The 20,908-nt window shown below is 53.9% G+C and overlaps 12 protein-coding genes across 12 annotated transcripts; 5 read left to right on the forward strand and 7 right to left on the reverse strand.

The window, feature by feature from the left end:
• Window positions 1–736: 736 nt before the first annotated feature.
• On the forward strand, window positions 737–1,627 carry PG997_001471 (ankyrin repeat protein; the record flags this gene model as incomplete). Its single annotated transcript, XM_066805786.1, has 1 exon — window positions 737–1,627. The coding sequence occupies one exon, from the start codon at window positions 737–739 to the stop codon at window positions 1,625–1,627; it is 891 nt and encodes a 296-aa protein (XP_066675559.1).
• Window positions 1,628–1,989: 362 nt separating this feature from the next.
• Window positions 1,990–3,999, forward strand: PG997_001472 (multiple ankyrin repeats single kh domain-containing protein; the record flags this gene model as incomplete). Its single annotated transcript, XM_066805787.1, has 1 exon — window positions 1,990–3,999. The coding sequence occupies one exon, from the start codon at window positions 1,990–1,992 to the stop codon at window positions 3,997–3,999; it is 2,010 nt and encodes a 669-aa protein (XP_066675560.1).
• A 361-nt stretch (window positions 4,000–4,360) lies between these two features.
• Window positions 4,361–4,933, reverse strand: PG997_001473 (uncharacterized protein; the record flags this gene model as incomplete). Its single annotated transcript, XM_066805788.1, has 1 exon — window positions 4,361–4,933. The coding sequence occupies one exon, from the start codon at window positions 4,931–4,933 to the stop codon at window positions 4,361–4,363; it is 573 nt and encodes a 190-aa protein (XP_066675561.1).
• Window positions 4,934–5,007: 74 nt separating this feature from the next.
• On the reverse strand, window positions 5,008–5,523 carry PG997_001474 (uncharacterized protein; the record flags this gene model as incomplete). Its single annotated transcript, XM_066805789.1, has 1 exon — window positions 5,008–5,523. One exon carries the CDS (start codon window positions 5,521–5,523, stop codon window positions 5,008–5,010), a length of 516 nt encoding a protein of 171 aa, XP_066675562.1.
• An 869-nt stretch (window positions 5,524–6,392) lies between these two features.
• PG997_001475 (uncharacterized protein) lies at window positions 6,393–6,872 on the reverse strand (the record flags this gene model as incomplete). Its single annotated transcript, XM_066805790.1, has 1 exon — window positions 6,393–6,872. The coding sequence occupies one exon, from the start codon at window positions 6,870–6,872 to the stop codon at window positions 6,393–6,395; it is 480 nt and encodes a 159-aa protein (XP_066675563.1).
• A 792-nt stretch (window positions 6,873–7,664) lies between these two features.
• Window positions 7,665–8,353, forward strand: PG997_001476 (uncharacterized protein; the record flags this gene model as incomplete). The annotated part of the gene is made up of 3 exons (XM_066805791.1): window positions 7,665–7,668; window positions 7,730–7,957; window positions 8,019–8,353. 3 exons carry the CDS (start codon window positions 7,665–7,667, stop codon window positions 8,351–8,353), a joined length of 567 nt encoding a protein of 188 aa, XP_066675564.1.
• Window positions 8,354–9,170: 817 nt separating this feature from the next.
• PG997_001477 (uncharacterized protein) lies at window positions 9,171–10,040 on the reverse strand (the record flags this gene model as incomplete). The annotated part of the gene is made up of 1 exon (XM_066805792.1): window positions 9,171–10,040. One exon carries the CDS (start codon window positions 10,038–10,040, stop codon window positions 9,171–9,173), a length of 870 nt encoding a protein of 289 aa, XP_066675565.1.
• Window positions 10,041–12,100: 2,060 nt separating this feature from the next.
• On the forward strand, window positions 12,101–13,074 carry PG997_001478 (uncharacterized protein; the record flags this gene model as incomplete). Its single annotated transcript, XM_066805793.1, has 2 exons — window positions 12,101–12,342; window positions 12,408–13,074. 2 exons carry the CDS (start codon window positions 12,101–12,103, stop codon window positions 13,072–13,074), a joined length of 909 nt encoding a protein of 302 aa, XP_066675566.1.
• Window positions 13,075–14,192: 1,118 nt separating this feature from the next.
• On the forward strand, window positions 14,193–15,482 carry PG997_001479 (uncharacterized protein; the record flags this gene model as incomplete). The annotated part of the gene is made up of 2 exons (XM_066805794.1): window positions 14,193–14,419; window positions 14,501–15,482. 2 exons carry the CDS (start codon window positions 14,193–14,195, stop codon window positions 15,480–15,482), a joined length of 1,209 nt encoding a protein of 402 aa, XP_066675567.1.
• Window positions 15,483–16,688: 1,206 nt separating this feature from the next.
• Window positions 16,689–17,084, reverse strand: PG997_001480 (uncharacterized protein; the record flags this gene model as incomplete). Its single annotated transcript, XM_066805795.1, has 1 exon — window positions 16,689–17,084. One exon carries the CDS (start codon window positions 17,082–17,084, stop codon window positions 16,689–16,691), a length of 396 nt encoding a protein of 131 aa, XP_066675568.1.
• A 188-nt stretch (window positions 17,085–17,272) lies between these two features.
• On the reverse strand, window positions 17,273–18,613 carry PG997_001481 (kinase-like domain-containing protein; the record flags this gene model as incomplete). The annotated part of the gene is made up of 3 exons (XM_066805796.1): window positions 17,273–17,933; window positions 18,061–18,176; window positions 18,341–18,613. The coding sequence occupies 3 exons, from the start codon at window positions 18,611–18,613 to the stop codon at window positions 17,273–17,275; spliced, it is 1,050 nt and encodes a 349-aa protein (XP_066675569.1).
• Window positions 18,614–19,240: 627 nt separating this feature from the next.
• PG997_001482 (uncharacterized protein) lies at window positions 19,241–20,548 on the reverse strand (the record flags this gene model as incomplete). Its single annotated transcript, XM_066805797.1, has 1 exon — window positions 19,241–20,548. The coding sequence occupies one exon, from the start codon at window positions 20,546–20,548 to the stop codon at window positions 19,241–19,243; it is 1,308 nt and encodes a 435-aa protein (XP_066675570.1).
• Window positions 20,549–20,908: the final 360 nt, after the last annotated feature.

Below are 20,908 nucleotides of genomic sequence, written 5' to 3' on the forward strand. Positions count from 1 at the left end.
GGCACTTCTGAGCAGAAGGGGGTTTAAACATTTGGTTGCCTCGTGTCCTTCTTTAGGTATTGCAGTACGCAGCACTGCAATTGAAAGTCCGCTAGAAGTGACAACTAAAACGCAATTTAGGGTGCATATACGGGAGGTGCTTCAGGGAGGGAGGGACCTCTTCAGAGGAGCTCCATGCCCCGCACGGGCACTGGTTCAACCCCGCAGAACGACGCCAATCCTCTCCAGCGCCCTTCAATCAGACCAATACGAGCACATAGTTACGTCTGTACGTACACATGGACAAAACGTGCCTTCTTTTTTACTTTATATATATCGCTCGTACCCTCTCTCCATAAGATGCTCCTACATGTAGTAGGTTGGCCTACTTCGTAAGGGGAGCGACATGACGACGAGTACTTGCCATGAGCAATTATGTCGTGCCTGCCTTTGTGTCCCCAAGTTAGGCAGGCCAGCAACCAAACGCAATTTGGAGTGTATTCTGATGCCATTTCCCGCCTGCCGCCTCATTGTGCTGGTCGTATTAGGTTGCTTCAAACGTGCAGGCGAAACCAAGTAAGCCCTGAAAGGCCACTGAACATGGGTAGCACAGCAACTCTGCCCATAGCACGTCACTGAAACCCGAAGACGGCCCATCCTCAACTGACTTGCACAAGAAACCACTTTCATGCCCCCCTCTACATGGTGATCGGTATTGGCATCTCGACCCTCCAAAGCTCTCCAGCAACGACAGACGATGGCGGCCGACAAATACCACATCGCCAATTGGCTGCGTACGAGCGGCCCCAATACCAAACCTGTATTCCATTTGCCAAGGGTTCCCTACCTTGAGCCAGGCAACGTTGAATGGATCTTCCAGGATGACCGGTTCTACCAATGGAAAGCGACGAATGTCAGCCAGCTGCTCTGGATCCATGGTGCTCCTGGAACGGGTAAGACCATGCTCTGTTCGAGGATCATCAGCCATATCGAGCGTCACTGCCGTTTGTCCGTGGATGCACCCAAGCCTATGCGTAGAGTCGACTTCTATTTCGACTCCTCCGACAGGCAGAAGCAGAGCCTGCGTGCCCTACTAGAATCCGTGGCAGTGAACATGGTATACAAGAATGATGGTAAGCCCCCTTCCCGCTGTGTCATTTCCTTCGAGCGGCTGTCTTGGAGGCAATACATCTACGAACCTTCGCTAAAGCATAGCACAGTTGTTTCTGAAACGGCCGCCTCCTTGTATAAGTCAAAAGACCATGGTCGTATCATTCCGTCACTCGAAGAGTTGTTTGAGGTCATCGCAGCCGAGGTTTCACACACCGAAGTTACTTATCTGATCATTGACGCACTGAACGAGTGCCCAGAGCCAGAGCGAAAGGCCTTCTTTGACCAATTCCTGCAGAGGATGCTCCAAGCCAACATCAAAATATTGATTACAAGCAGAAAGATCCGCGACATCGAACGCGCCATTGAGGCTGTCGACTCAAACGACATACGCATACATGACTCCATTGTTGATGCAGAGACAAAAGATGAAATCGCGATTCGCATTTCACAGTACAATGACATCGCTTCACGGGACCCATATACCATGGCCGATGCGGTCGACGGGATTGTTGCAGGAGGTGTGAAAAACACGTAAGTCAAGATGCTTCATCCATCCCTCATATAATCTGCCCTCCCCTGGAGAATGATCGACTACATAGAAGCTGACGTAAGAGTTAGGTCCCAATGGACGATGTGCCTAATCGACTCTATGAAAACTGGAGATGTGCCTCTGCAGCTAGCAGACATGCTCTGCGACCTCGGAATTGACATCAACAAGAATACTGAAGATGCGTAAGTGAGATCATCCCATTGGTGTAGGACTCTGGGAGTCCCTTTTCTGTCTTTACGTGTCTGAGAAAGTGCTAACCCTTTATGAGTCTCTGCATCGCCTTGCATGCTAGAAGGGTTGACGTTCTCGATTATCTCTCCAAGAAGGGGCTTGATGTGAACCGAACAATGATCACTAGCGCGTGCCCCCAAGCAGGCAGCTCAGGCAGCTCTGGTATGACCCTGCTCCAGTGTGCAGCTGCCGAGGGCGATATCCCAATGATCAAGAAGGTCTTTGAACTCGGAGCCAGAATCGATTCATCTGCCGGAGATAAGGGCAATGCTTTATACTATGCAACTTTATCTGGGAACCCCACTGTGGTTGAGTTGATGCTGAAGATGGGAGTCAAGGTCGACGATTCGATCAGAGGCCACAGCATCCTTGTCCAGGCGATCAGAAACGGCTTGTATAGCCAAGTACGACGACTGATCAGCCTTGGAACGTACGTCAACGTCCACGAGGAGGGGGAGAGTCCGCTCAGTGCTGCCCTTCGAGCTGGTCAAGAGTACCTCGTTGGCTTGTTGAGATATCACGGAGCCATTTTCTCGGATATGGACTACGAGGTAGCGAAAGAAGCCATCGAGAATGGGAGCCTAGAAGAGCTACGGACGCTCCTCGAATATGGACTCGACCCCAACATGTGCAAGCATTATCACAATCCAAGACCGGTTTTCGAGTTTTCGCCGATCTACTACGCTTCCCAACACACCGATAACGCGGCTATCAAGCTATTAGTGGACTACGGTGCAGACTTGGGCCGTGGTCAGTTCGCTGATGTTTTGGATGAAATTTGCCGGCGCGGCAACGCCGAAATGGCCATGTTCTTCCTGGACCACGGTGCTTCGGTCCACCTCGATCAAGCACTAGCTGCGGCCGTCGAGTTGAAGGGTAATGAGGCCATGGTGGAATCCATGCTCGACCGGGGCGCCATGCCTAAAGCAAGCACAATGTGCTCTGCTGCCTCCACTGGGGATAAATATATGATAGCCCGCTTGCTTGAGGTGGTGACGATACCAGAAGATCGTAAAGAATGTCTCGGCGTTCTCTTGCAGGAGGCAGCCTGGTGGGCGAATCTTGACCTATGCACTTGGCTCATTGGAAAATATGGCGCAGACGTCAACCATTACGGAGGGCGCCTCGGAAGCCCTCTGCGAGCAGCCGTCAGCAGCATGACTGGAGGTTTGCGCCGAGAACCCGTCGTGGACTTGCTGCTCAAACATGGAGCCCAGGTCAACCCGCCAGAAGCGCCGCGGCGTACAGATTGGTACAGGTGCCAAGCGATGAGGAGGCAGTACGCGCATCGCCAGAAGCGCGATATGGCTTTGACGTGTCCTTCGCCCCTGTACTTGGGCCTGCCAAAGTACTCGCACTCGGTTGACGACGCTGTGTCCATCACACGCAAGCTCTTGGATCTCGGCGCGGACCCCAACCTCTGCGGTGGCGACCTCCATACACCACTGCAAAATGCGGCTGTTCACTGCCCGGTCATGCTTGGACCACTCCTGGACGAAGGGGCCGATGTCAATATTATAGGCGGACGCATGGGCACTGCATTACACGCCGCCGCCTCGCGGAACGACATTGATTCCATCAAACTACTCCTCTCACACGGCGCCGATGCGCGCATCGTGGCTGGTCGATACGGCACAGTACTGCAGGCGGCGGCTCTGTTCAAGGCCCCAGAGGAAAACGGAAACAGCAACATCGACGAGCAAGCCGCGACCAACGAGGTCATGGACACCCTGTTAAGAGCGGGTGCGGACCCGCATCGCGACAACACGGGCAAGTACGGCTCAGCTGTGCAGACGGCAGCCGTCAAAGGCAACCTCTTCGCGCTCAAATGGCTGGCGGCCACCGGGGCCAACATCCGCGCCAAGGGCGGCGTGTGGGGAACGCGCACCGCGCCGCGCACAAGCAGCATCGCGACCGGGAGGGGCGCGCCCTGCCGCCGCACCGGCACGTCATCAGCTGGCTCGAGGAGCATTACGGGCGAGACGGCTGGGAGGATTGGGTTAAGGGGCGACCGGCGATTCAAATTATCAATGGGGTATCGACCATTTGGCATTCGCCTCGGGACCCTTATTATGAACATCCTGATTCTCGTTTCTTTTGGGGAAGAGAAGGTCCGAGTTAGCTGAACGCTGAGCCGGACTGTTATTGATTCCCTTGTATTTCTGTGATTCTGTCAGCAAAGCACTTCAGGGTTCGGTCAGTCACTTGCTGATGTTCGTTCTTACGGCATTTGGCCTTGCCTTCTTACAATATGATACTGGCGGATGAGCTATGTGCGATTTGGGAGAGGCCAGGCAAGTGTATTATTAATCATAGCAGCAATGGCAGTCTCTTGATAGCTAGTGTACATCATCATACATCTTTCAATAGCACCAGCAGCATCCTCAGCTGCTGCTTCCAATGGTCGTCATTCAGAGCATCGTAGTTTCCAAAACCAAAGAGTTGGATATCCAAGCCAAGCGCCGTCGAAATCACCCGCCCTAATTGCTAGGCCCTTCCAGCACGTGGCCCATGGATACACTCCTGGAACCTCCTCCAGCCGGACTTCTTCTTCCTTTGCCGCGGCTCCGGGGACGGAGCCTTTGCAGGGTACATCTCAAGGAGCTGGTTCCAGTCACCCTGCGACAGCTCGGTGTTGAGCCGGGTATCCCTTTGCAGATTCATGGTTTCCTCCTCGTACACGACGGCGTGCATAATCGAGTGCCGGTCGTACGGCTCGGTTCGTCTTCGATCAACGCCAACGGGCTGGTACTCCTCCTCAATGGTCTCGGGGGCGTAATTCTCGCGCAGGTAGTCCCAGTCCCACTGTATCCCGCTCTCAGGGTGTCGCTGCTCCGGACGCAGCCCCAGCGCGCGGCCGAACATGCGCAGGATGGTGGCTTGCTCGTCGTCGGCGCTCAGGCCGGCGAGGTCGAGGACCATGGTGTCGTCGCGGTTGCGGACTTTGTCGTTGTCGCGGCCGAGGGCGCTGCGGCTGCCGGTGGATGTGCTGCTGAAACGGACGCGGAGGTCTTCGGCGGCGTCGCTGCGGCTGCTGAGGAACTGGAAGTGGATCCCCATGGAGATCGCGTTGTAGTGCTCCTCCACGAGGCGCTTGACTAAATTCTTCTCCTCGCTGTGGCGGCCGGTGCCGTTCATGAAGCGGACGCGAAGGACGCCTCGTTTACTAGAATAGCGCCTGTCGGATACGTGGTGGAGGCGGACGGGAGCGGAGGAGGTCGAAGTGCTCTGGGTTGAGGAGGGGCGGTGTAGTATGAGCCGCCGCTCCAGATTGCCGAGGGGCCCGTGGCGACGGATTCGCTGTACGAGGGCGGGGAGTCGAGGGAAGGATCGGAACTGCTTGAGCCAGAAGAGGTGGACTCAGACGAGTCGGCACTAGAAGTAATGGCGCGAGAGGAAGTGGCACTCGAAGATCCGGATGTGTTGTTGTTCGGCCCCCACGAGTACGTCTCGTGGGATGACAAGTCCAAAGTTTCCGCCGGGATGTTGTACCTCATGTTGATGGTGCGCATGTAGTTCCCCGATGTTGACGAGGAGGCGGGCAGGATCGAGGCTGGCAGGTTTATGTGGATGTCGTCGCCTGTGGCTTGCCTTCCGCGGAGGGGGAAGCTGACCATGGCTTCGCGAGAGTTGTTGTTTCCGCGAGGCATCTTGACTACTGTTGACGACTGGAGAAGTGGAGAGTAAGATGTGGGTTTTGGACGGAGCGCGGGATGAGGCGACTGCAAGGAAGCAGAAGCAAAAGACGGAAGAGAGGCTGAAGTGATGGAAGGGAATAAATGCCACGTCGAACTAATGGGAAGTGCTGAGATGAGCTGGTACTGAAGCGAAGTAAATGATGATGGCGAAGAACAGAAAGGTTGCTGCCCTCAGTGTTGACGGTTGACGCTTTCCAAAAGACAAGCAACGTTAATGGAAGCGAACAAGAGATATCGATGGGAAAAGGCAAACGGTTGCTAAGTCGGTCCAACTTTTATAATCTGCCAAGCTGATCTGTGGACAGGATGGAGGGGGGAAGGAATGACAGAAAGAATGGGAGGAAGGCAGGGAATTTATACACTTAGACAAGTGGGGTGGGAAAACTGAATACAGAGCTTGAATTGAATGGAGGAGACACATTGAATGCAGCGGACGTGTTGAATACATCGTCGGGTCATGGTAGCTAGCTAACTTGTGGTTGGCAACGTTCCCCCTATTCCAGCCACGCCGCAGGTACAAGCGCTCTACACATCACCACCGTCGTCACCACCACCGTTATTGCACCTAGGAGTTATAGAAATTTACCGCACAAATCATACACCGTATTTTACACCACTAAGCGTGTCATCTTTTCCCCTCTAAACATTGCAGCAAGACCAAGTAGGATAAATTACGTCAAAGCAAGTAATGCTAATGCTGGCTAAACTCCAAGAAACTGTTCCCGCTTATCGTCCCGGGACTCTTCCTCCAAAATTATCGACGAAGTCGCGGCCAGTACCCCTGCCAGCCACATCTTCTTGACCTGGTTGTAGTCGGTGTTTTAGGAATCGGAATCATCCGAGTCGGTATCGTCAGAGCGCGAAGGACGAGCGCGGGAAGAGCGAGTACCGGAAGAGCGATGCTTGGAGGAGCGAGTGCTAGATGAAGAGGCTGCTGCACTGGCAGAGGCAGAGGCACCGTTGCCTGAAGCCGAGGCGGCGCTGGCTGAGGCAGAGCTGGAAGCGCCAGAGGCGGAAGAAGCAGAGGTAGAAGAGACAGAGACGGAGGTAGAGGACCCGGAGTGAGATGCCTTTGCCGGACCCCATCTATATGTCTGGTGCGACTTCAGCTTCTTAGTGGACACAGGAGTTTTGTGCTTTAGATTGACCGTGTTCGTATATTGTCCGGACGTAGAAGGGGAAGCGAGAACCGGGATAGTGTTTGGGATGGTGAGATTCATATCACCGCCTGCCACTTGCGTTCCACCATTGGGCATATGGGCCATGGCCCCAGAAGAGCCTTTCTTCTTATGACGAGGCATATTGTCTTTTATTGAGGATCGGGGTAGTAGAATTCGTGGGGTGTTTTCAAAAAGGAAATGATGTGCCCGGCCAACTCAATAGGCGTAAAGGAAAATGGAAGAACAACAGGATTGGCGCGGTCCTCCGAAAGTGCTTGGTGACTGACGTCAAGGGATAGGCAATATCATGAATGTTGAAGAATAAGAAAGAGAAAGATCGATTGACAGAAAGGGTTGCTGTATTGGTCAGATTTATATAATCTGCTATGGTAAAGAGGGAGATAGGATGATTGAGAGGATGGGAAGAGCAGGGGAAATTTATACCCTGGAGGTGTGGGGTAAACGTATTAAATATAAAGTACGCATTGAATGCGAAAAATTATTGAATGCATCGACGGACTATGGCAAAAGTGGTTGGCATCATTCACCTATTCTAGCCACACCGCAGGAATACGTTCCCTACGAACTACCACAACCACTGTAATCATATGACAGAAATCCACCGTCCATATTACGAATACATTGTATTCTACACCGCTACGCATACCATCTTTTCCACCTTAAACACTGCAATGAAGCCAAGTATAATGAATTATCTCAGAACGAGTAATGCTGCCGGGCATCCATTAGTCTCGCCCCCGTTGATCATTCCGGGGCCCTTCCTGCAAAAGTTCTAATAAAGAAGCCGCCACCGTTGGCTTAGCTCGGCTTGCTGATCCCGGGGCTTGCCGTACTCCCTCCACGTCTGCTTTATCTGATTCCAGTTGGCTGGTCTCTCATATGAGTTTGGGGTATAGGACGACGCGTCATATGATGAGTCGGTATAGGATGAGTCTGCAGCAGAAGAACTGGTAGCAGAAGAACTGGTATCGTAAGAGCCGGTATCGCGAGAGGAAACATCCCAAGCATCGGTACCGCAAGGGTCGGTCATGTGAGCATACGTACTGGGGGACCTGGTATCGCAATAGCTTGTACCGGAGGGACTGGTTTCGCAGGAACTGGCATCCCAAGAACCGGCACCGTAAGAACTGGTGTCGCAGGAACTACTACCGAAGGAACTAGTGTCGCAAGAACTGGTATCCCAAGAACTGGCTCCGATGGAACCGGTATCGTAGAGACTGATACCGAAGGAACTGGTACCGTAAAACCCTGAACTGCTCGAGCCAGACGAGCGGGACTCGGACGAGCCGGATCCATACGTTCGAGAGTCGGACGTACAAGAGCCGGACGAACCAGACGACCAAGACGAATCAGACAGAACGGACGGACCAGACGAGTCAGAAGAAACTGATGAACCAGAAGACCAGGCGCTGGAAGAGACTGCGCTGGAAGAAGCAGCGCTAGAGGAGGCGGCACTGCTGGGCGACCCGGATGTGCCACTAGACGGCTTTGGTGAGCCCCATGAGTATGACTGGTGTGATGTCAAGCCCATGGTGAGCGCAGGCGTGTCGTACGTCCAACCGACCTTGTGCGAATACTTCCCTGGCGTCGAGGGAGGGTGATCCGGAACCGTGTTGGGGATGTGGATGTGGATGTCGTTGCCGACCACCCGAAATCCACCTGGATGACCACGGGGCATCTTGACGTCTTTTGACGATCGGAAAATTGAAGCGCGTAGGTTTGATTCGTCAAGTGAGGAATGTTGCGGCTTGCACGAAAACAGGTGCAAATGAAAAACAGGTCGGATTGGTAAAGGGGAGATGATGTTGTGTCGAGATGGATGTTGATGGAAGAAGCAAATGCTGCGCCAAGTCAACTCAGTAGGTGGGAAAGAAGATGGAGGAAGTACAGAATGCGTTTTCTCCTCTGGAGCGATGCAAATATTGCTATGTTGGTCGAAGTCACGTAGGCTGCCAAGGGGATGTGGTCAGGATGGAGGTGGGAGAAAGTAAAGGGAATAAGTACCCTGGAGAGGTGGGGCAAACTTATTGAATACAGGGCATCTTGAATGTAGAGGAGGTATTGAATACATTGTCGCATTATTGTAGCTCTGTGGATGGCAACATTCCAGGTCGCAGGTACAAGCCCATACACATCAGTACCACTACCGTCATTATATCAAAGAAACCCATCGCTCATATCGTACACCGATCCACCACCCATATTCTACACCTTATTCCATGCAGCCAAGCCCGGCATCTTCCCTCGAAGCATAACAACGGGATCAAGCACCATCCTCTAGAACGAACATTCCGCCACCGGTGGTCCGTGTCGTATAAGCAAATTCCTACTCTTACAGTTTCCGATCCACATTGGGCATCTCGTTTTGCCGGTCTTGCTTCTGGCTCGTTGGTAATATTACACGCAGGAGGTCGTCACCTAGGTCAGGATCCACTGCATCAACTTCTGCTGGAACGGGGTGACTTTCTTCTTCCGGCCCTTCCTGTCGGTATACTCGGTCGCATACTCGTACTCCCTGCCTCCGTACTTGACGGTGGCTGTTGGTATGGACTTTTTTGGTATGGATCTTTCCCCCAACGGGGGTCTGGTCTTTTTGATTGTTGTTGCTCTTGTAGTCTGGGGCGGTGCTGGCACCTTGGGCTTTGCCTCCTTCTCCAGATACATGGCCATGAGCCGGGCCTTGTCACCTGCTGACAGACAGTTGTTTCGTTTGATCGACTTTCGAAGGTTCTTGGTTTCCTCCTTGTCGATCTGGTAGTGCATGACGGAGTACCTGTCGTACGGTTCCGTTCTTCGCTTGTCGATGCCATACGGTAGCCACTGGCTCTGAATGTACTCATCAGTCCACTCTTGACGCAGAAAGCGGCGATTAAAAACCAGGCCACTGTCGGGGTGCTGATGTTCGTGTCTCAGGCCCAGCGCGTGACCGAATTCGTGCAGGATGGTGCCGACTTTCCCTTCCTCCTTTTCCCCGTTCAGATTCAGCGCCATGGTCGCCACGTGAGGTTCCTCTTCCCGGTTCGTCGTTCCGGTTAGGGACCAAGACCGACCCGAGTTGGTGAACTTGACCCGGATGTCGGAGCCGCTGGTGGAGTGGGACCGGAGAAAGGTGAAGCGGATGTGCATGGGAATGGTGTTGTAGTCCTCCTTGACAACAGTCTTTACCAGCTGTTTCTGCTCAGTGGTGCCGTTTAGGAACCGCACGGCCAGGTGGCGTTGGCTGCTCGGCCAGCGTTGGTCTTGCTTCCAGGGGAATGCCTTGTCGGTGCTCTTATTGTCGCGAGCCATTTTGCCATGGATTGGTGGTTTGATTCGTACCCGTTGTTGTTTCAAGCGACGAGTAATTTTGCGGACAGTGATAAAGCAAATGGAAGGAGGTCGATGAAATGATGGTAGAGGTCGTGAGGGCCGTTCACGCCGTGTGAAAAGCCAGGTGGAATTGACGAACAGTCCAGTTTGGAGGAGAAGAACGAAATGTATGCTGCCCTCAACGACTGGCGTGTTTTGCTTTCTCGAGGGACAAGATATGTCGCAAATGAAGATGAAATGATGTTGTTGAGTTGGATGTCGACAAAAGTAGAGGAAGTTGTTTCAACCTAACGTGATGAGGCAGGTCGATCTAGCAAATGACAAAGCAGAGAATGGTTGTTTTGGCCATGAACGAAGAGAGAGAGTGATTCTAGCGAACGTTGATGAGAAAATGCAAAGAGGTTTGCGATGAGGGAGAAGGTTGCTATGTCGGTCAACCCTATATAATCTGCTAGGCTGATGCGGACAGGATGGAAGTGGGAGAATGGATGGGAGAATGGAAGGTAATTTATATGGTAGAGAGGTAGGGTGATCTGTTGGGGACCAGTAGAGCAGAGCACGCACTGAGTGCATCGCCAGATCACTGCAGGTACAAACATCAAACCAAGAGCAGTAATTTCATAACCCAGAAACCACCTTGCCTGGACACGAACAACCCACATTTCCAGCAGTGGCCGCGAACAATCAGATTGTGAACAATCCAGAAAGCCGTGGCAACCAACCAGTACTTAGCAGCATAGGAATCAGTGGGACCTACAGACAAGCAGCTAATGACCTCTGGACAGCACACCTATGCCCCAGTAAATAGCTACACAAAACCCAACGCCTATTGCGAAGACAATAATTCGATGCATTTTACAAATGCCTGAGAAACAATAGTCTCTTACCCCCCATCGCCCTGTGACGCTAGCCATTTGTTTAGTATACAAGATGCCTCGGTGGAAAGCTCTTCGGTACTCGTTGGGATGCAAGAAGTGTTGTCTATGGTATATCACGTGACACTAGGAAGGATACCCAGATTGGGCTGCACGAGGGGTGCTGATTTCGATCTGCTAACCCCAGGCTTATGCGGGGGCCCCAAGATCAGTAAGGACCTAACCAGATTAGGCAGTGCATGCTGAACCTCCAGGTAAGCCAAGTGTAGAAAGTGCTGGTTGGTTAGGACACCCCTGCAGATCGAGTTTTATTGATGAATTGGGATGGTCAGCATACGGCTTACAGCCGGCCTATCTTTACTGATCTGGAGCTGGGCCTGCCGAGTAGGGGGCATGTAGCAAGTGCCACAGACGCCCTCAACAAGCACGTATCACACCATCCACCACAGCCGCAGCCACCACAGCACTATTTTGAGCGTCACGCCCCCCTCGATACAGGACAGCCTCAGCCAGCGGGTATAAACCTAGCTAGACAAACGCAATAAGCACAGCCATATATAGAGCATACACCGAACCGAGATAAAGTGCCTCGTGAAGTCAGTGCATACCTACAATTAGATGCAGCTGCACAGCTATTGCAGCCGAGTAAAGGGGTAAATTCCTGCCAAAGGGGCGGATGATTCGACGAAAGCGCTTGTTTTTACTGTCATGGCATATCCAACATTGAGAGACTTGGATGTTCGGGCACACAAGATGTTGTCCCCAGTACCTGCATACCATATGCAATGGTCGTCCCCAAGTGTGCGCAAGTTGAGGCCTTCATAGCTTGTCTCACTTGGAGCAAAGAAAAAGAAAAGACGCTTAGCCTAGCATAGCCAGGCTGAAGCCGGGGCCCTTGTAAAGGCTTGCGAGAGTAGCACTTATGCTTTCAGCCGGGCGTCTTGGAGCCTGATCCAAAAGTACTACGCTTGAGGGGTGGTGGCGGCACTCAGCCTTGCAGGATGAGGGCCGGCGGAAATACCCGATATCCAACACCTCTCGTCAACATGGGGGCAATTCAGCCGCTCGAGGTGACATTATAAAAAGCATATCCCTCACAGCAACCTCCTTTTATCACATCTAACTTCAACTTCGGATCTCATCAAATCAAACCGAAGATCCAACATGCAACTAATACAACTCCTATTCCCTCTGACGCTGTTGGCTCGGTGTAGTGCAGCAGAAGCCACCGCAACGACAACCGCTGCAACATCATCACTGCCAACACTCAACGGCGAAGACACGCTCAACGCCACCCGCCAAGGCACCGCCCTCAACATCCTTGGCATCGCGACGTCCGTCGTGACCGACATCGTCCACGAGATCTTCGGCATCATCAAGGCCGACGACGACAAAAATCCAAATGGGTCGACGAGACGCTCAACCGGCTCTGGGCCGCGGACCCGGACCGCAACGTGCTCGTGTACCACAGCCAGAAGAGCCAGTACCAGCTCAAGGGCGCGCGGCACGAGCACTTCGAGCTCGACAAGTTCCTCGTCGGCTCCTACGGCTACGAGATCTGGGTCTTCGAGTCCGGCTCCTTCACGCTCGAGGGCAGCCGGGACGCCAAGGAGTGGGGCTGGCGCGGGTGCAGGGACGGGCAGAAGTCGGACCTCGTCGGGCCGCATGTCGAGTTCTGCGATCCCAAGAAGCAGAAGCAGCCGCCGCAGCAGTCGCAGCAGTCGTCGTCCACAACAAGAACGACGACGAAGAAGCAGCAACACACCTCCGTGACGCACCCTACTTCCTCTACGCAACACCCGAAGACCACGACCGTCCTGCGCACCGTATCGCAGAAGCCGACCACGGTCGTACAGACACAGGAAGCCACCGTCACGGCCGCCCCAAGTGGCGGCGGCGGGGACGGGTCCGTGGACAGTACCGCTGACCCGGTGTTCACGACTGCGGTGAACGGTGGAGACGGCTCCGGGAATAGTGCCAACAACCCTGCCGCAAATGATGGGCAGGGGCAGGGACAACAAGGCGGTTCGAGCACGAAGAACCCAAGCTCCGTCGGGGTTCCAAAGTTGACCCATCAGTCTGCCACTTATGTTGCGGTTGTGGCGGCGTTTGTGGCTCTGTGCTTCATGATGAACTGATTTTGGCTATTTAAACTTTTTCCTTATTGTGTATTCTTGCCCATGATGCTTTGTGTGTTGCCAGGGTGCGAGTATAGGTCGCTGACCTGAAGGACGAAGATACGATGACGAAATTTGGGATTGCCGCGCTGATACATACTATATAAATAGATAGATATCTTCTTCCTTTAGATACTGGACGTCCAGCAGCACTTATACCGTGATCCGAAGCCACATGTCGGTGAGATTCATTGTGATTAGCCTAGCCAGAGCAGTATCACGACGTAACTTGAGGCCCAGTGAGATGCAGATGCAGGCGCTCGAAACATGGACTTGGCCAATGAGAGCGCCGTAATAAGAAAGCTGGAGCCCATCACCGGAGCCCATCTGTGCGGCTCAGCGCCATGGCTGTATTGTTTGATAGCATGTCCGTCGGTAAGGAGTTGGAAGTAGAAAAGAGTTCATGTCCTATGTGAAAGAGGCGCGGCTGTCACACTTTACAAGAGAATAGGGTCATTGTCTGATATTCAAGGTGGTATGGATGTTGAATGGTCCATAACCCACTAGCCTGGGTCAAACGAATGAATACGAGAGAGCCGTTAGACTATACAGACCCATATCCAGGAGCGTCGCTAGTTTTTAGTAGTTGAGACCATGAAGTGCCAAAAGACAGACTGATCCTCGTATGATTAGATTGAGAAGAGCTAAAGGGAAAAATTCAGGTTTATTTAGCAGCCCTTTAGCCTGCACCCGCTCTGCTGGTTTTTGGCTAGTGGCCTCGTATTTACTAACGTTTCGGCTTGGTTTTAGAAATAGCGTCGCAAAATTACTTGCCGGCACCGCTAGGACCAGCCAGGACCGGACAGGCAGCCAAAAGAGGTTTTTCCGTGGGGCGCAGCTCCTGCCAAGTGGCGCCGCTAGGATCTATCCGGTCATGTCGGCCGGGTTGCGCCCCTATTGATGGACGCATCACGGAGCTGCCGGGCCCGCATGAACTACATAAAGCATGCACATGCCGTCCTGTTTTGAAGGATTAATTGGTAACCACTAACTGCTTTGCTTCACTCGTTCCGCATAGCAACAGCCCATTCGCCGGCACTGACACTCTTTTAATCAAATTTAATACCGATATCGTCGACATGGCACCTTCCACTCGTTACGCTCTCGTCGCCGCCGCGTTGGCCCAGGCCGCCACCGCTGCCGGTGTTATCGAGATGCCTATTACCTACCGCAACAGCTACGCCATGGTCAGCGTCGAGGCCGGCACGCCGGCCGAGGAGCATTTCCTGCGCTTCGACACGGGCAGCGCGTCGACGTGGATTGTGGACAAAAAATGCGCCCAGGGCGCTTGCAACAACTACAGCGGGTGAGTTAACACATCATCTTGAAGCGCGCATCGCATCTTCCGCGAAGCGTCATATCATACCAAACCAACACCCAATATTAGCTTCCCCCGCGTAGGCTACAACCTCGACGGCTCCTCCACGGGCGAGCAAATCAGCAACTCGAGCAGCATCGGCTACCTGGGCGGCAAGATCGCCGGCCCCGGCGTGCGCGACGCCTTCCGCACCGGCGACGCGACCTGGAACCAGACCTTCCTGAACGCCGACGAGAGCTCGTGGGCGCAGCTGCCGGGCGACGGCTTCTTGGGCCTGGCCTTCGACACCATCAGCGTCGGCGCGACGCATACGGTGCCCGAGACGCTGCTCAGCGAGGGCGCCCTGGCCCAGCCGCGCTTCGGGCTGTACCTCGGCACCGAGTTCAACGACACCAACGGCCAGCCCGGCCGCGGCGCCCTCACCTTCGGCGGATCACGCGAGGACACGTACGTCGACGGCGAGATGACGTGGCTGCCCGTCATGAAGGACGTCGCGGCGCGCGAGTACCAGCTCTGGCGCGCCCCGCTCCTCAAGTTCTCGGGCTCGCACCAGGGCGCCGACGGCCAGCCCGCGGGCCGGAGCCGCAGCTGGGAGGGCCAGACCAAGTCCACGGGCGTCTTCGACACGGGCGCGGGCACCATCAGCGTGCCGACGTGGGACGCGTACCTGATGTACCAGTCAATCGGGTGGGACTTTGAGGCCATCATGACGGGCCAGCACATCCCGCTCTGCAGCGAGTTCAACTCGACCTGGTCCGTGACCTTCTCGTTCGCGGGCCCGGACCCGGACGCGCCCGCGGGCAGCCCGGACAAGTACCGCGACATCGTCCTCACGGGCGACCAGCTGGCGCGGCCTGGGTTCGCGCACCGGGAGGATGCGTGCTACCCGCCCTTCGAGCACGGCAACGACGACGGGTTCTTCCTGTTCGGGGCTCCGTTGCTGCGGCTGTTCTATACCGTGTATGACTTTGGCGGCAGCAAGCCTGAGGAGTACAAGCCGCAGGTTGGGTTTGGGCAGCTTAAGAAGGAGTTCAAGCCTCCCGGCATCTAAACACGGCGGGTCGGCAACTCGGAAATGAAGCATGTAGATACGCCATAGTAATGACAACGAATCTAAAAAGACAAGGCAAATTGGAAGCACTTTATTGCTGAGCTTGCTTAGCGGCCTTACTTGGAAGTCCAGTGCTTCAAAGATCAAGGGACAACGAAGACGGCAAGGACATGGGAATGCAGATTCCTGAAGACTGGAAGACTGTACTCCAATTTGGTGCCACAAGAATTGTTGTGATTGATGAAGTGACCTGTATATCACCCAAGGCATCGTCAAGGGCTACAGGCCCGGTCTTCTGGGGGGACATCATTGTGCTGCCAAACCGAGGGACGTTGTTATGTGCTACACAAAGCAATACACCAGCCAAGATGTCATAGCTGCAGTTGTTTATGCTGGGTCCAACTTACTTTGTCGTGATTGCCCTGAAGCATCAAGTGGCTTAGGTAACAACAAAGCGAAGGGGACAGAAATAACGTTTTAGTTGCCTGGCAAAGGGCTAGCATTTCAGATAAGACGCAGCTACACAGGCATTACAGATGGCTTTAGGGGAGCTCATGCCCTATTTTCCCTTGGTAGCAAGCTCTACAGCAGCCATCACCACGAACACCTCACCCTGAATGTTCCTACAGCCCGGTGGGGCACACACAAACACCCACCTAAGGTATGTTGCTAGCTACTGTCCATTGTCCTCCAAGCTCTTTAGGTAGCTAAACCTGCCCTTAATGATTCCTAATAGATGCTCTTTTCTTTGATCATGGGGTCTGGTGGCCTAGCTGTAAAGTAAAGATTGTAACGATCCATTGGGTGGACAAAACTAGTACCTGGGGGAGCATATTGAAATAAACAGCCTGTTGGTTCGATTCCGGTCGTGGTCATTTACTTTTTATTTATTTTTTATTTTTTCTACTCTTTTGCATATCTGCATGCCCTTCCAACTGAGCTTCCCTGCAGTCTTTCCCATTTACGTCTTTCCATCTGCCACTCATACACCAACCAGTCTTCTGGTTCATTGTACAGTGAGCATCATCGTACTTGGATCTTACAATAATAAGTGTACTTGTCCTCTTTTTCGTCTACAAATACCCTGTTGCTTCTCATTGTCTTGTATGCCACACTGACTCTTTCCCGTATGATCCCACGCTCAGCTCCCTCCCATCTGTACATCCACGTCATCATCTGAGACCTCAACCACGCCTTTCTTTGCAATCACACCGTACTCTGCATCCTGAACATCATCATCATCCTCCTCCTCTTCCTCTTCCTCCTCTTCTTCTTCTTGACCATCCTCGTCCTCATCCCCGTCTTCATCCGAATCATCACCGCCACCACCCCCACCCCCACCCCTCCCCCGCCTCCGCCCGGCGGCGGCGGCGGCCTCGGCTTCGAGACGTCGACCCTGACGTCGATCTCGGCGAGGTAGGGCACCGGCCACTCCATGAACCTCAGCTGACGGTGCTCCCTCAGCCGCCGCGGCAGCGCGCGCGTCGTCGACCACTTGTCCAGCCCCCGCAGGTCCGGGTCCGCCTCGTCCGTGTACACGTACGGCATGAGCTCGGGCTGCTTGGTCCACGACACGTCGTTGTCGCCCTCGTAGTCGCGCATCCGGAGCCTGTGCGCCCGCAGCTCGGCGCGCGCGGTGGGGAGCAGGGGTGTCGAGGAGGCGGGCTACGGTGGGCTGGCGGGTCTGGAAGGCGTGCGACGGAAGGAAGTTAGCAATGTTGGATCTTTTTTTCGCGGTAGGTAGGTTTCCGTTGGGGTTTGGAAGGGATGCTGCGTTTGTATGGTAGATATCATTCATGTAAAAGATGATATAGCTTACCCAGTTTGGCACCAAGACACCATTGACCCTGACTCTGCTCGATATCGCTGCTGTCCATGTTCGGCCACTCAAACACCTGCAGCCACGCCTCGAGCGTGGCCGAGTACCGCCGCCGGCCCGCGGGCAAGCCCTGTGTGTTGGCGGCCCGGACCGTGAACTGCTCGGGCGTGATGACATCGGGGTTCAAGTAGTCGTCCTCGTCGATGGAGGCCATGAACAAGCGCCGCAGGATGCCGCCGTAGTAGTGCACGTCCTCCCAGTCATTAGGCCGGTTGCTAGCCGGGTGGCCCGCCAGCCCCGGGTCGTCGAAGTGGACCGACGGCAGCAGGTCCGCCGCGAGGCCGAAGTCGCCGAGAACGATCTCGGGGAACGCGTTCTTGACGGTCCCGCGGTTGCCGCGCGACTGCCCGACGGGCGCGTAGTTGACGAAGACGTTGTTGGGCACCAGGTCGCGGTGGTAGATTCGGGGCCAGCGGCGCGGGGGGCGCCCCAGGGATTGGTCGCCGCGCTGCAGGTACTTCAGGGCCTCGCCGAGCTCGACCGCGACGTGCCAGATGAAGTGCTCGGGCACCTCGTCGCCGAGCTCGCGGTACTTTTCGATGAGTTGCTCGAGGGTGCCACCGTTTGCGAATCTGTTTTTGCGTGGGGGCGGGAGGCTGGTCAGCAAAACAAGGGACGGAGAATATAATTCCTTTGGTGGCTGGCGGTATGTATGATGCCAGCACTTGGAGGATAGATACGAATGCAGGAAGGACTTACTGAAAGTATAAGTAGTAGGCCTTGGCATTTAACCTCTTCCAATAGTCGAGCTTTGTGAAATAAGTTTCGTCAATGAGGTAGTCAAACTGAACGTTCCCGGGTCCAGGTGCCCCGATCTATAACGCATCAATTATTTATCAGCATTTTCAAATATCGTTTGTCTCTACACCAGGAGAGCGAAATAGGTCAACGTAAAAGACCACCGAGAGTCAGCCACCGCCTATTCGGAAGCGACCTCTGAGACGAAGGTGCGACGCAGCAAGTAGTAAACGCAACCTACTATAGAAAACCGAAGCTCAGGCGGGAGTTGGGTTTTAAAATCCCCATTTTGATCGTCGTCGGTGCGGACCAAGATCTTGTTGACGTAGAGCCGGTTGTTGGCAAGCGACTGGACGAGAAAGAGTTTGTCCCCGCCGAGCTCCTTGACGAAGAGAAACCCCTTATCCGCCACTATCCCCCTGGCATTCTCGCGGTCTGCTGATGCCCTATTACCGCGATAGTGGGGTAGAAAGACTCCGGCCTGGCGGTACTTTCGAAGATCTGCTGTGGACATAATATCAAGCCGTGTGGTGTTTTGCCTCCTCTATGTAGGTGTTATAGGATTCTATCATGAAATTGCACACAATATCAATGATCACCATTCTCAGCATCATCGGGACAAGGAGGAAAGCCACGAAACCTCGTTGAGGTCTCTTGACAAAGACCAAAGTTCGAATCTGCCGCATCCGGGGTGATGTTTTACAATAGCACGGCGTCTGGACAAAGAGACATTGTCAATACTAAATACACTAAATGCCGTATACTTTAATTCAAATATCAAATGACTTCTCAATCGCGGCAGCCATGTTGATGCAGGTTTGTTGATAAAAGTGGTAAGCTCAAGGGTTTGACTTCGCACACAAATAGAATATCTCAGCAGTAGGTTGGCGAAATCTGAAGGCAATCGATTTGTAGTGGCCATGCTTTTCGACAGTCCTTTTCACCGACCGTTTGATCATCTAATTAACTGGGGGTATTCTGATCATAAAGCATAAACCGTAATGTACCTGGGTTAACTCCAACTCCTTTTCGCTCCGCTCAATAGCACTTGCTCAAAAGTGCGGTGTGAGCTGGTCCGGTCAAATCTTCCTCTAGCGGCAGGTCTAACAATCTGCAAGTTCCAATCTCCCTGTATCCTACTTCACTTCTTCTTACCCGGTGATTCCATTCTGCCGGGATGTGTCGTCATCCTCGCCTTCGGTTTGAGAGAAAATTCAAATTGATAGGTGGAATCGTTGTTGCCGCCGAATTGGACTGGAAGTCCAGCCGGCTGTTCAAAATCCCGATGCCCTCCCTTGTCCCCGTTCAGTTCCATTTTCTCCATCATATTCGCGATGTCTGCTTGTTGCGCGTTTCCCCTCGTATGCGATTTCCGGCGCGGGCTCCGACCCTTGGCCAGGTGTGCTGCGTTCTGCCGATACTCCAGCTGCTCGTAGTCCCATTCGCACCCCAAGACCCAGAACTTGACCTTAGCGGGGTTGCTGTGTCGCTCGGGGTCTGCCTTGCAGTACGTTATGTACTCTGACCTCACCCAGTCCAGCTTTGCGAAGACCTTAGAGTTCAGCTGGCAGTCCTGGGGGTCGAGCTCGTAGTAGGTCCTGCCTCCGCTGAGAAACTTCTGGCCACCGGCAATACCGTGGCCGGAACTAGGACCAGGCCATCGTGGCTCGTTGTCTAGGCTCAGTCGAGATAGGTCCTTGGAGACGGATCTGCGGATCGTGTGATAATCGATGAAGTAGAACCTCTCGAGGTTCTTGAACAGAGCGGCAAACTCGTACAAGTGGTGATGAACGTGCGGCTTAACCGATCCGTGTACCCTGCCACAGAGTCGGCAGCGACGCCTGTCCTCGTCCCATTCGGGGTGGTACTTCACGGCCAGGCGGCGGACCGAATCGAGCTGTGTCTGATTTAGTTTGCTGGCCCAAGAGCCCAGGTTGCGGCTCCAGTTAAGATCCGGGTAATCGATGCAGATGACATCGTCGGAGCCTGCCAGCGATATGAGACGGGCGCTATCCAGCACTAGGTTCCCGGGCTTGTTTGTCGACATCCGCAACAGTTCGGCCGCTTCGCCGCACGACAACGAGAGCTTGGTCAGGTTCTTGTTGGCCGTGATGTAGTACGAAAGATCGGCGGCAGGCAAGGGGTAGATAGGCTTGAGGTTGGCCGAGTAGAGCGGGGTGGCGTCTCTCTGGCGTTCCCTGGGTTGGCGACGTGAGCTCTGGGAAGAGGCGGCATCATCGTCCTCCCGGTCCGAATCCTCGTCGGAGTTTGGGCGGCGTGGCGGCGTCCTTGGAGCCTCGAACTTGAGGAAATGGATTCCAGGTACGTAAACGACCTCCTTCCAGATCTTGTACCGAATGTCGTAGGGCAAGCTGAAGAAGAGGGGAAATCTCTCAAGGCCCGGTGGCATGATGAAATGCAGGCGATGACTCCCCGACGTGCCGGCCATTCTTTGGTGCCAGGCCTGTCGGACAGGTGCTGGAAGTATCTTGACGTATTTACAGGACGATGAGAATCAGCAAGGTGCCTTCAATGTGATTGATCATGGAGTCATGCGTGACCGGGGATTGCTGCTTGGACTGGGCGCAACCGACAGCGGCTGGCGATGATGTGAGATGCGAAGGCTTGGCCTCCGACGCCGTCGGAGTCGCGTGAGTTGAATCAATTGCTCGAAAGGAACAGGTCGGGCGAAGAAGCCGAAAACAAGAATTGGAAATCTAGATATGTAAACAGTAGGGTAACGTTGGAGGAAAGACGAGGGCGAACGATGCCTAATTTTGGTTGTGGTCGAATTAAAATCAATTTGATG

This window comes from Apiospora hydei (assembly GCF_038363865.1).
Source record: "Apiospora hydei strain CBS 114990 chromosome Unknown utg000002l_segment0_segment0, whole genome shotgun sequence".
NCBI lineage: Eukaryota > Fungi > Ascomycota > Sordariomycetes > Amphisphaeriales > Apiosporaceae > Apiospora > Apiospora hydei.